General features: G+C 58.3%; 1 protein-coding gene across 1 annotated transcript; it reads right to left on the reverse strand.

Moving 5' to 3' along the window:
• Positions 1-2680: 2680 nt before the first annotated feature.
• Positions 2681-5901, reverse strand: FEM1A (fem-1 homolog A). The gene is made up of 2 exons (XM_080799536.1): positions 3447-5901; positions 2681-3154 (listed from the first exon to the last, which is right to left on the reverse strand). Exon 1 carries the CDS (start codon positions 5800-5802, stop codon positions 3799-3801), a length of 2004 nt encoding a protein of 667 aa, XP_080655662.1. The 5' UTR covers positions 5803-5901; the 3' UTR covers positions 2681-3154; positions 3447-3798.
• Between the last annotated feature and the right edge of the window lie 7821 nt (positions 5902-13722).

The following is a 13722-nucleotide window of genomic DNA, read 5'->3' on the forward strand; positions in this document are numbered from 1 at the left end:
TTATTAAAAAATACTGTTATTAATAATGTTTTTAATTGCAGTGTCGTTAATAAGTGATACTCGTTTCCAGTGTACGGTCCGGCGACTTGACACTTACTTCTAGGCTTTACTCGGGGCTTGTTGTGTCAATTTTATTTAACTTTTAAAAGAACCAGCTTTTGGGATCATTGGTTTTTCTCTATCGTTTGTGCATTTTTAAAAAATTTTTAATTTTTAGAAAGTTTTATTTAAGGACTTTCTACGCCCTGCATGGGGCCAAACTCACGACCCGAGGTCAACGCTCGCTCCTCTGACCAAGCCCTTGGGGAGTCCCTCGTTTGTGTCTGTTTCCCTGACTTCCACTGTTTTTGTTCCTGGCTTCCACGCACTCCGGGTTTAATTTGCACTTGAATTTCCAGCTTCCTGAGGGGACACTTTAGACTGGGGCTGGCGCGCTCCTCTGGAGAAGGGCCTTGCAGGCCAGATGGCTGTGTGGCCACTGCTCACCGGGGGACCCCCGCAGTCCCCCTCCGTCCTGTTCCTGCAGCCACCGCTGGTGACCTCCAAGCTCCACTCTGCACATCTCTCCTCGCCCCGGGGGTAGAGCGCAGAGTGTGCACCGCCCGCCTGTGCTCCCCCCGGGCCCCCCAGCGCCTCCCACCCTCACTCCGTGTGGCCACACAGGCTGCCTTGTGAATGCATTTATTCATTCAGCAAACTCCTGTGTGTCAGGGCCTGGGCCACAACAGGGAATGAGCTGGTGCATGTGGCGTTCTAGGGAAGGGGACACCAGGAACAAGTAAGGAAGCAAATGAAGAAAATGATCAGGGTCATGCCAGGGGTTCAAGTTATACGTGGGGGCTGAGAAGGAAATAACCAAGGGGGATGGGGATGGTTGAGACGCTTTCCACGATCCGGGAGGGCTTCTTGGAGGAGGGGACATCGGATCAAAATTACTGCTCCATGAGCTTTTGGTAGAGGACACGAAGGCCTCGGGCAGGGGGAGAGGTTGCACTGGGGGGTCTCAAATGTCCCACCCAAGGCACATTCAATGTCTGTCCTGCAGCCTATGGGAGGCACAGGTGCAGGGGTCCCGGATCTGGGCTGGGTGTTGCCGAATGCTCACGGTCAATGCTCATGGTTACTGGTCGGTGGAAAGGGCTCCTTGTCCAGTCCCCGCTGAGTTCCCCGCAGGAATCCACAGGACAGGACTCGCTCCAGGACAACGGCGTCAGCACCCTGCTGTGCCGGCCCTGAGTGCCGGTGTTCCCAGGGACTGGTCACCTCCCCTTTCCAGCTTGTGACGTGACTCTGAGCCAGGCTATCTTTAACCCAGGGCCGGGACGCTCTGCTCCCCTTCCTGTAAACACCGCTCAGATGACAGTCCTGGAATCCTGTGAGCGTGGCGGCCCCCGGGCGTGCGGGGCCCAAGCTAGAGGCCCCGGACTCCCAAGGGGGTTGACATGCCCCTGTGAATCCACCCGCCCATCACCCCCCTCAGCACATGGGCTCCCAGGACCCAGCCGTGACTGACACCGCGTGGGGCTCCGGAAGTCTGAGACAGGGACCCACTGAGCAGCTGGCCGCGTGGGTAGAACCCAAGGCACTGACCCCAGCTCGGGGGGTGGGACAGGAAGCAGCTCCCATGGGCAGGGGACCCCTCCGACCCCTCACCCTGAGCTCCCAGCCTGCTCAGCTCCTCGGCTCCCCTGCCTCCACTGTGTGGCCTGGCAGCCGTGGCACCTGTCCCTGCATTTCACGCAGCCCCGCCTTCACTCAGACCGCAGAGGTTTGGGGACACAGGGTGGAGCAGTGTGCACACCGGGCTCCCGGCCCACTGTGACTGGTTGGGGCTGAGGGGAGCGAGAGCGGCCCTGCATCTTGCGGGTCGCTGCCTGGTGACACCCCCCTGAACTCAGAGTGGCCTGCGCGAGCCTGGGGCTGAAATCACAGTTCTCATGTCTAAGCTCGGGGAAAACAAACAAACCATGTGGCGGGGGTGGGAGACAGTTTCCTCTGTGGCAGGTCTTGGAACACGCCACAGCCCGCGTCCCCAACTCGCAAAATAGGAAGAACACCGACTTCCCAGAGCTGCCCCGAGCGGCTCACGGATGGAGCCTGGCAGCCAGCAAGGGCACAGTATATGCTCTGGCCGGTGCAGTGTCTCCCGAGGCCACTCGAGCACCTGCTGATTCAACGGCCACTCCTCCAAGCCAACGATGTGTTCACACCGCAGCGCCTCGGGTGCTCCCTGTCCCGAGCGGGTGGGCCCCCCGTGAGGCCAGGAGACGGAGGCCGGGCCTTCCCCAGGCGAGCGGGGAAGGCCACACAGCAGGGCTTGCACTGGGCTGATGTGAAGAGACCCTGATTCCCCTCCCCAGGCCAGAACCGGCTCCAGGAAACCCGACGAGCTCCCCCGCGGCCTCCTGGGCGCCCCCGCTCCCCGAGCTCTCCCCCGTCTCAGGAGGGCCATGCCACCTGTTCTGCGCCTGCCCAGCCACAAAGCAGGGGTTCGGTCTTACGTCTGTGGCTCTCCCGTCTTTCCCACGCGCAGGACAGGCCACTCCTCCAAATGTCCCCGGTGAGAGACGGTGGCTTGGGGGGCCTGGGGTCTCCACGAACCCACCCCACGGGGCTCTGCACTCCGCAGCGGCCTCCCCACCCCCGCGCAGGACCAGAGCATGGGCGCAGAAACACAAGGTGAACTGCCTCACTGCTTTATTCCGTGCTTTCAAGGGCCAGTGACCGTCTCCCGCCTGGACAGGTCAGACCCAGCCTTGAAAATAAATAACGTCCTAACTCACACTGCAAATCCAAACGAGGCCGAGCTTCCTCGAGGGGCGGGCCCCCCGGGGAGCCTACGGTGATGGGGGTAGGGGGGCATGTCGCTGCCGCCCCGCACCCCAGGCTGCGGGATAGGACCCCCCCTCTCCCGGGTGTGACCCTCCTCCGGGGCCGGGGCAGCTGCTTCTGTCCCCTTCGACTGTCCCCTGCTCTGCGGCTCCGGAGAGACCTCGAGGTCTGCAGGCGGCAGCGTCCCCGGCAAGGGCGCGAGACCCTGAGTGATGGGAAACCGAGACCCCGTAGCTGGCAGCTCGTGGACATCCGCCGTCTGCTGGCTCGACAGCGTCCTTGGAATCTGCTCGGGAACGCCCGGACTCAGGCTTTCAAGCAGCTAAAAAAAGGAAAAAGAAAAAGAAAAAAAAAAAAGAGAGAAAATGGCTGGAGCCGCCGGACGGCCCGGCGGTCGGTCGGCGTGTGCGCGGCTGCGCGGCCCCGAGTCCGACGCAGAACCCGGGGGAAGCGCACCCGAGCCGGCCACGCTCCTTCCCCCCGAGCAGGGGACAGACGCCGGGCCCGGAAACGCCTCTCTGGCGATCAGCGCCCCGTCGGGAAGCCCGAGCAGAAGGCAAACGAGTGAAGCTTTAAAAAAACGCCGCAGGCACGCTCACGTCCACCGGCCTCACCCCTGCGCGCCGCGAGGCTCACTCCCGACCGCCTCGCCGTCTCGGGCGCCACGGAAACGAACTTCTTCAATCTGGCCACACATTCTTTAAAAAAGAAAACAAAAAACAAAAAACAAAAAACAAAACACGGCGGCGAAGCCTCGGGACTCCGGTGCCCCACGTGTAACTTGCTCACTCGCGAACCGGAACAGCAAAGCATCAGAAGGCGCGCCTGGGGGCAGGGAGCGGGGTGCACGGGGCAGGGGGAGGCCAGACGGCCCTTCCGCGTCACGCCACCCAAGGGCTCACGCAGCGAGCGGGAGTGCGCAGGCGGCCCCGGCCCTCCCCGATGCTCCTCTCTCCGGCGCCGCCGTCAGTGCAGCTCGATGAAGGCCTCCAGCTCCTCGGGGATGAAGCCCTTGTAGGGGATCTTGTTCTTGTCCAGGGCGCGGGCGGCAAGGCACTGCAGGGAGATGTAGTTGAAAGGCTGAATGGTGCTCCTGGCCGGGAGCTTCTCGTCCAGCAGCTCGTAGGCGGTCTTCTTGAAGGCATTGGTGGCATCCATGTGGGCACCCGCCTCGATGAGGGCGTTCATGACCCCGGGGCAGTTGTTCTGGGCCGCTATGTGCAGCGGCGTGTTGTTGTCAAAGTCCCGGCTGTCCGGGTCCGCCCCGCAGTCGAGCAGCACCTTGACCACCTGCAGGGAGGGGAACCGGCCCACCGGGTAGCGGCCCACGTTGGTGGTGTCCTTGTCCACGGCCATGTGCAGGGGCGTGAAGCCGTTCTTGCCGCGGGGGGCGCACTTGAGCAGCCGGTAGACCGTCTGGTGCTTCAGGTGCTCCTGCTCGGCCGTGCACTCCACCTTCTCCAACAGGTAGAGCAGGTGCAGGATGATGGCCAGGGCCTTGGTGAACTGCGCCGAGTCCCCCGGCTCCTTGGGCAGCTGCAGCGCCCGCTCCACCTCGCGCACGCCCTTGCACAGCACCCCCATGAGGTCTGCAAAGCCGATCTGGGTGCCCAGGCTGCCCTTGGCCGCCCGGTCCTGGAGCACGTAGGAGAAGAGCTCGGCGAAGGACAGGAAGCTGCTGGCGGTCATGGGGCTCAGGGGCTCCAGGTTGCTCTGCTGCATGTCCAGGGCGTACTTCCACAGGCGGATGCAGCGCTCGAAATTGCCCGAGTCCGCGTACACCGCGCCCCGGTAGCGGATGTAGTAGGAGGTGTCCGGGTGAGAGGGGCCCAGGATGCGCTCGCGGATCAGCAGGGCCTGCATGCGCATCTCGTCGGGGTCCGTGATCAGCGCCTCCAGCTCCTCGGCGGTGGTCACCTCCCGGGAGCAGTCGTAGGCCAGCACCAGCTGCGGGGGCTCGGGCTTGGGCAGGTACGCGCCGCCCTGGTGCCGCAGCTCCATAGCCCGTCTCCAGTGCTTCAGGGCCCCGAGCAGGTCCCGCTTCTTGTCCACGTACGTGGCGCCCAGCAACTCCAGGGCCTCCACGGCAGCCTCCCGGCTGGTGGGGCAGCAGCTCTCGTAAGAATCGCTAAGCGGCTCCTCGGGGGCGGAGCGGCAGCAGCGGGCCCCCTGCGGCGGCGCGCTTCCCGGGGGGCCGGCGGCGGCGGCGGCGGCGGCCTCCCCGGACAGCGCCGGCCGCACCTCCTCGCCGGCGGGCTGCTCCTGGATGAGGTACTCCACGATGTTGGTGTGGCCCGTGACGCTGGCCGCCAGCAGCGGGGTCATGCCGTAGCCGTCGCGCTCCATGCGGGCGTTGCAGCCCAGCAGCAGCTGCAGGATCTCCAGGCTGCCGGACTCGGCGCAGTCGTGCAGGGCCGTGTTGCCCTTGGCGCTGCGCCGGTTCACCTGCGCGCCCTGCTCCAGCAGGTAGCGGGCGATCTCGCGGTGGCCCTTGTAGCAGGAGATCATGAGGCACGTGTGGCCGTGCCGGTTGGCCACCTCCAGGTCGGCCTGGTGCTCGCCCACCAGGTAGCGCACCACCTCCAGGTGCCCGTCGAAGCAGGCGGCGCGCAGGGGCGTCGAGTTGGTGCGCGTGGTGCGGTTCACCGAGGCCCCGCGGCGCAGCAGGCTGCGCACCACGTCCAGGTGGCCGGCGGCCGAGGCGGCCCACAGCGGCGGCGCGCCCTCGATCGTCTCGCCGTCGAAGTGCACCGAGCCGCCCGCCTCCACGCTCGCGCCGCACCGGTCCACCAGGTACTCGACCACGTCCAGGTGGCCGTAGCGGGCGGCGATGAGCAGCGGCGTCCCCCCGCCGGCCACCTCGCCCGTCAACTCGTCCAGCTCCTCCCGGCTCCGGCCGCTGAGCAGCTTCTGGAGCAGCTGCAGCTTGCCGTCGCGGGCGGCGTTGTACACGGCGGTGCGCAGGTCCATGGTCCGCGCTTCCGCCAGGCCATGGGCCGGCCGCCGGGGGACGCGGGGAGCGCGGGCTAGCGCCCGGAGGGGCAGGCGGCAACCTTCACCGTCTCCCCCGCCGCCATCTTAGGGGCCAGTCTGGCGGAACAAAATGGCTGCCGCGGCCCGGCGCGGCGGGGGCGGCGGGTGTGCAGGGAAATGTAGTCCCGGGGGCCGGCCTCCCCCGCAGAACAGAAGAGGAACGGAGAGGGCCAAGACTACCACTCCTAGAAGGACGCGCACCTGCCCCGGCGAACTGGGACCACGGTGCATGGTGGGAGTTGTCGTTCCGACCAGGAGGACAGAGGCGGAGACTGCCCACAGGTGGACTACAATTCCCGTCGCGCAATGCCATTACGATGACTTCTGGAACCCGGGCAAGTTTGGCTACGTACTTCCTGTAACTCCCTCAGGCCCCCGGACCACAGGAAGCGCAGACGCGGGCCGAGAGACTACATTCCCCTTAATGCATCGCGAGCAACTCGGAGCCAATCAGGAGCGAGAAGGAGGGCTAAGCCGGCCAAAAGGCCCGGTCTGATCTGGGTTTGGCGTGGCCGAGCCTCTGGTCGGCAGGGGGCGCTCGCGAGAGGCGGGAAAGCCGGCGGCGCCGGGGCATTAGGGGGTGCAGGGAGCACAGGTGGCTCTAAGGGTCTGTCTCCCGCGCTCGTGCTCGTTTACTTCTCCGTACTTTTATTTACTCACTCATGGATTTAATCGAACGTTTCATTTTCTCTCCTTCAACACTCGACACCCTAAATACAAAATCTGAACTTGCTTTTTAGATTGCCTAAGCCCTTGGTCATCTGACCTAGGAGTTCTCCAATATCCCTGTGAGTAAAACCTCTGGGGTTGGGGGCTTTGAGAATTTCCACTGTCCCAAATTGATTAAGAATTTCCCGATGGTGCCGACAGAGCATCAGACCCAGCGTGGGGCCCTCCTGAGGCTGGGGAGCAGGGTGATCGCACACACGGGTCAACACCCAGGAATTGTGAACCCCACCCCCGAGTCAGACCTTTCACCCCACACTCCCCCGCCTCCACTTTGCTGCTGCCTGCCCCAAGATTATTGAGAATAACGGGAAAGAGGAAGGCTGTTGGCATGCTCGCGAGGGTTCAAGGAAACCAAGGTGTTCTCTCACACCTCCCGAGTTTTGCAGGTGCTGTTCCCCCTTCCTGAAACACTGTTCCACGCCTTATTTACTTGGCTACCAAACGGTCCTTCTTGAGGTATCAGCTGAGATTCCAAGGCTTCCTGTATGAGCCCCTGACCCGGTGCCCCCTGGGTGCCCTCCCTGGCACCGTGATGTTCTTCTGGAATCTTAGGGAAATGCTCTGAGTCAGCTCAGGCTACTGTAACAAATACCACAGACAGGGTGGCTGTATTAGAGAAATAGAACCCACAGATATGTGTCCTACACACACACGGAATTGGCTCACAAAATTACGGAGGCCAAGAAGCCCTCTGATTGGCCATCCGCAGATTGGAGGCCCGGGAGAGATGGTGGTGTGATTCGGTCTGAGGCCAAAGGCCCGAGAACCAGGAGCTCTGACTCCTGAGAGCGGGAGATACAAATGTCCCAGCTCCAGCAGGGAAAGTGAATTCTACTTCCCTCCACCTTTTCATTCTATCCAGACCCTCAACAGATTAGATGTGGCCCACCCTCGTGGGTGAGGGCATCTTGTTCACTCAGCCTGCGGAGTCCAATGCTCCTCTCTTCCAGAGATGCCCTCAGAGACGTGCCCAGAATAGTGTATTACCTGCGATCTCGGCATCTCGTTGTAGCCCAGCCCAGATGACACATAAAATTAACCACCCCAGTGCCTGGAACGACGAACATTTATTTCCCACAGTTTTGCTGGCTAGCAGTTGGAGGTCAGGGCGCCAGCGTGGCCGGGTTCAGGGAGAGCTCTTTTCCTGGTTTGTGGATGCCACCTTCTCACTGTGTGCTCCTATGAAGGAGAGAGGGCTCTGGTCTCTTTGTCCCCTGATAAGGGCACTAATCCCACCATGGGGGCCCCACCCTCGTGACCTCATTTTAACCCTGACTGCTGTCAAAGGTCCCACCTCCAGGAGTCATCCCATTGGTGTCAGGGCTTCACAGACAGATCGAAGAGACACAAACATTCAGCACACAGCACTCTCCCACGTGGCATCCTGAGGTTCAGGGTCTGTTAATGGAATTTCTGGGTCGTTGCACAAAAAGGAGGGAAAAGATATCAAAGCTCCCAGGAGGGAGAGGTGAGGGCAGAACCCCTTGCACAGGCACGGTAGGGTGAGTTTCTTCCAGAGACAGGAGCAAGTGTAAATACGGGAGCGAGAGGCAAAAGCAGCTATGAATGTCCCTGGGTTCACAAGTGGTGGGACGGGGATTAGAACCCAGCTCCTCCGGCTCCAGACAGAACCTGTGCCCTTAGTCTCAGCATCATAGGTCCCAGAAAGCTGGAATTTTTTTTATGCTATTGACTGAACTTAGTTTCTACAGTCTTTCTTGTTGCATAAATGCTATATATTCTCTACAGAAAAAAACAAAAAAACAAAAAATAAAACAAAAACCAAAAAAAAAAAACCACCCCAAACCACCCCAGAAAACAAAAAGCAAAAACAAGTCAGGAAATGCAGACAAGCCAATGAGAGAGAAAAACTGTGAAAACCCTTTCTTTACCACATCCCCTGGCCAGAAACAAAACTGTGATTGATCTACAAACATTTCTTTCTTTTTCTTTTTAAGATTTTATTTAGATAATATCTACACCTAACATGGGGATCAAACTCATCACGTTGAGATCAAGAGTTGCATGCTCTACCAACTGAGACACCCAGACCTGTAAACACTTCTTTCCTCTGTTCAGAGCTCAAGTCTGAATTTCCTTCACTCTTACTTGCCATTAGTTGTTGAAAACAACACCTTGGGGGCACCTGGGTGGCTCAGTCCTTAAGCCTCTGCCTTCGGCTCAGGTCATGATCCCCGGGTCCTAGGATCGAGCCTCACATCGGGCTCTCTGCTCAGCGGGGAGCCTGCTTCTCCCTCTCCCACTCCTCCTCTTGCTGTGTCTCTCTGTCAAAGAAAAAAAAAAAAAAGAAAAGAAAAAGAAAAAAAAGGTAAACAATACCTTGAAATCAGAGGCAAAAGAAACAAAAAACCAGGCTTCCTCTTCGCAGGGAATCTGCTTCTTCCTCTGACTTCCCCCTTTCATGCTCTGTCTCTCTCCTTCTCCTGCTCTCAAATAAATAAATTAAAAAAAAAAAAAGAAATGAAAAACAAAACCAAAAAAACCACCCATAAAACCGAAGAGCGCCCCATGCCAGGCTAAACAAACGCATGGCTTTAAGTGAAACAGTTAGGTTTTTTTTTTCCTGATTCCTGAAACAATAAAAGATGGAGAAGTGGTCTTTTGGGAGATCAAGAAAATGCGGTGTCACCTTACCTGCTTTTTTGCACTTAGCCTTAGAGCTTGAAGGTTTTACCATTCATTCGACAGGTCCCGTGTTTTATGTAGGCAACCTCCTGCTGGTGGGCATTTGTCAGGCGCCCACTCCGTGCCAGGGGTATGACAGTGAACAAGACAAACAAAAATCTGGGCCTCGGCACGGCTGATATTCAAATAACGTAGATTTTCCAGCAGTATTTTAGTCTAGTATTAGTTTAGTCTAGTATTAGTCTAGTATTCCATAGTGTGGAAATACACTGTGATTTATGTAGGTAATTTTCCCTGTTATCAAAACGCCCACTGGCTTCACACTTGTAGCCACATACCTCTGTGTTTTCTTTTCTTTATTTTTTCAAATTGGAGCAAAATACACATAACATAAAATTAACTTTTTGACCATTTTTAACTGCACAGCTCAGCGGCATGAAGCACGCTCACACTGTCACGTGACCACCCCCACCCTCGGTTTCTAGAACTTTCCATCTCCCCAAAGGGAGACTCTGTCCCCATGAAGCACAGACTCCCCACCCCATACCCCAGCCTTGACTCCCACCCTCCCCTCTCTGTCTGTGTGGACAAGACTCCTCTGGGGCTCCACTCCACTCCACTCCACTCCTGGGAGTGGGTCCTGCGGGATGTGCCCTTCTGTGGTCCTCTCACTGAGCCCCGTGTCCTCGGGGTCCCTCCACGTTGTGGCAGTGTCCAGGACGTCGTAACCCACTTCCTGTCCGTGGAGGTGCCTGTTCTGGACATTTACATAGATGGACTCACACGGCACGTGGCCTCTTGTGTTTGGTTCCCTCACTGAGGGTCCCGTGCTTGGGGTCCAGCCACGTTGCAGATTCGATCTTCTTTAAGTCACCACAATTCTGGATTTTCTGACCCACGTTGGGGATGCATCCTAACTCTCCCGCTCTTAGGGGAAAACCAGAGGCCAGGGGAGGAAGGGCTGGAGTCTGAATGAGATTGAGGGCAGCCAACAGGGCAAGGCACCAAAGGAATTTGGGGGGCGGGGGGGGATCCAGGAAGTCGGCGAACCGACCTTGGAGTCATCTAGCCTCCAGAGAGAAGACAGAGAACATAATCTGGGCTTGGGAAAGGGGAGAGATCTGGAGGGCACCCCAGGTCCTGGAGCTTCCCGAGCTGTGCTCGGCCCTAGAGCAGAGTAAGCACATGTCCACAGCAACTTCTGAGGTCGCTGGCCCCTGCTCCCAGCTGTGGATGAGGACCTCAGGCTTCCCTCCAGGCTGGGCTCAAGCCCCCGCGAACCGGCTGGCAAGAGCTGATTGTTCCATTTTCAGGATTTTTGACAACTGGATGTTAAACTCAGGGGGTATTGAAAAAGAACTTAAAGGTACCTAAAAGTTGACAAATCATGTAAAAAGAAAGGTCATCAATGTAGAACCCACACCCCCTCCTCATTCATAAACGTTGCCATTAGCCACACCCTCCAGGTGGTTCCTCCCTCCTGTCTTTACACGGGGGAAATGCTAGCAGATGGTGTGACCCTGTACACCCCCCCCAATTTCCTGCTCTGTGACTCCACAACCCCTCCCTCACCCCCCAAACTGAAGGTCATCCCTGGTGGAAGTATCTATGGTCTGGAAATAGGCCGATAATAAAAATCAGCAACCCCCAAATCAACTTCCCCCCAAGACCCCCGACTTTGCTCTGTCTCCCTCCCAAGTCACCCCGACCACTGTGCGTCCTAACCTACTCCATAATTTATATATGTCACAGGTTATTCTCAGTCTGCCCATGGCGGTGCCGGCGCTTTCTGTCTGATGGTGCTCAATGCCCTGTGTTTCTAGAACAGTGCCTGGCACACAGCAGGCCGTCCACCCTTCCTGTCGGATGGATACAAGGATCGTTCCAGGAGCGCCACCACCCTGCCTGAGAACGGTGGCTGATACCCTGGAGCTAGCTCGGTCCACCTTCTCTTTCATTCAGGTTTTTGTTGCCGACCTCAGCTTCGGGGGAGGCAGCCACGGGGAGACAGGATACGGGCCGCTATTGGGCGGTGACTGTGGCCCAGGCCGGGCGACTGCCTCCTCCCCAAGCCCTCCGCGTCGGGGGAGCCTGTGGTCCCGCCACCTGTCCTGGAGCCCGGCCCAGCTGGCTGCAAACGTCGGGCCTCCGTGCGCGGGCACACCTGGGGCGCTCGGCCAGGTGCGCTCCGCGGGGCCAGGAGCGCTCGGTTAGCGCCCCACGTTGCAGCCACGGGCGGGCTCCGGCCACCTGCGCGAGGCCGAGCTCCGGGCGCACCAAGGGCCACAGAGGCCACAGAGACCGGTTGGGCGCGCCAAACCCCAGCTGGGGGGGTTTCATCCGGGAGCGCCTTAAAATCTATGTAATGCGAAAGTATTTTAAACGTTCAGAAAAATCGTGAAAATAAATGTGTTAGACCTCAAATCGTAAAAGCCAAAGGTTAGGCGGATTCATTCATTCCGTAAACACTTCATGAGGTGACCAGGTGTCAGGCACTGGTTTTAGGAGCTGGGATAGAGCTGGCAGAAAAAAATTATTATTATTATTATTATTATTATTAAAAATAAATAAAAATAAAAACCTTCTAACTCCAGAATCTGGTGTAAGTGGGAGAGGCCGGTGAGAAGTTATGTAAATAACCATATTCATTTGCTAGTACTGCGTTACTGGCTGAGCGTCCCCCCCTTCCCATTCAGGAGCTGAATTCCTAACCTGAACTTGTGCAAAGGCAATGGTTTTAGGAGGTGGGGTCTTTGGGAGGGGCTCAGGTCAAGGGGCCGGAGCCTCCATGAATGCGGTGAGCGCCCTTAGGGGAGGCCCCCCCGAGAGCTCCCTGCCCCTTCCTCCCGGTGAGGGCGCACAGTGAGAAGTGGGCCATCCACCCACCATGCTGACGTTGCACTTCCCAGCCTCACAAACTGTAAGAAATTGATATCTGCAGTTTATAAGCTACCCAGACAGACTGCCGCAACAAAATATCACAGATGGGGGCGGGGGGGGGCGGGGGGGGGGCGAGGGGCGAGGGTGGGTGGGAGGGGCGCTTGCAGCAGGAATGTGTTCTGGAAGCTGGAAGTCAGGATCAAGGTATCAGCAGGGTTGGTGTGTCCTAAGGCCTGGCTTCTCCCACACCGCTTCCATTTATAGACTTTATTTATTTATTTGAGACAGAGAGAGAGAGAGAGAGAGAGAGAGTGAGAGCGCACAAGCCGGGGGAGCAGCAGGGAGAGGGGGAAGCAGGCTCCCCGTGGAGCAGGGAGCACGACGATGCAGGGCTCCGTCCCAGGACCCTGGGATCAGGACCCAAGCCAAAGGCACATGCCCAACCATCTGGGCCACCCAGGCGCCCCTCCCACGCCCTTCCAGACCAGCCATCCATTAGCTGCCCCTATCCATGCATAAGGGGAGAAGCACCCCCGCCCCCAGCTGAGGTTTGCCTGAATCCCTCACCGGCAGAATCCATGAGATAGGAGAAAAGGATGATTATTTTCAGCACGTGTGTTCTGGGGTAGCTGGTGATGCAGCCACAGGGACTGAACAGCGTTAAATGTAGCTCCGGGCTTGAATTTGCATGTCTATAATTACTACCCAAGTCACACGGTTTGTTTACTACCTCTGTCCCCTCCCCCGGGGAACTGCCTGCTCTTGGGTGGGGGGGGGACATCTGCCACCATTTAGTTCCTGAGACACGGTGTCAGAGTGTCCTGGGAGGGAGTCGACAGGTTTCTGTTGCTGAGCACAGCCTTGGCTCCGTGCATCTGTCCCGCCGCGCTTACTGATCTCCTGGCCACCTATGAGCAGGATCACGAGCTGAAAGCGGGGGACAGAGCAGCGGACTAGCCAAACACCCTTCTCGAGAGCCCGGACTCTGGCAGAGGGCGATCACTCAAGTCCTCCTGCCTGCGTGGTTAGGGACGCAGGAGCCCCGGGGATGGACAGACTGTCCCCGGCCTGGGCGGGAAGGAGGAAGCTAGGAGATGCTTCTCTCATGCGCGTGGGTTTTCCAGGTAGATTTGTCGCAGGAAGTGGTGTTCCCCATCATTCTAGCTACCTTCTGGCTTCACAAACGACCCCAAGCTTAGTGACGTCTGGGGGCTGCATCGTGTCCTCCCAGAATTTGAAGGCAGAAGCCCCAAACCCCAGTGCGGCCAGATCTGGGGATGGCCCGTAGCAGGTAACCTTCAGCCTTGGAAATCACGTAGACACCAACTCTGGTCTGCTTTGAGGGAAGGGAACCAGATACCACCCTCTCAAGGGAAGGGAATTCAATGTGGGAGGGAGGTCCAGAAGTTTATAGGAGTTTTTATTTTCTTCTTATTTTTTAAAAAGATTTTATTTATTTATTTGCGAGAAAGAGAGAGAATACGAACCCTGGCAGAGGGAGGGGCGGGGGGGGGGAAGCAGGCTCTTGGCCCCCTGCCGAGCAGAGAGCCCACAAGCAGGCTCTTGGCCCCCTGCCGAGCAGAGAGCCCACGTGGGGCTCGA

The sequence above is a fragment of the Martes martes genome (genome assembly GCF_963455335.1).
Source record: "Martes martes genome assembly, chromosome: 1".
NCBI classification, from domain to species: domain Eukaryota; kingdom Metazoa; phylum Chordata; class Mammalia; order Carnivora; family Mustelidae; genus Martes; species Martes martes.

Bases quoted from the DNA above. Each gene is read 5' to 3' on its own strand.
- FEM1A (XM_080799536.1), bottom strand. From the start codon at position 5,802: ATGGACCTGCGCACCGCCGTGTACAACGCCGCCCGCGACGGCAAGCTG.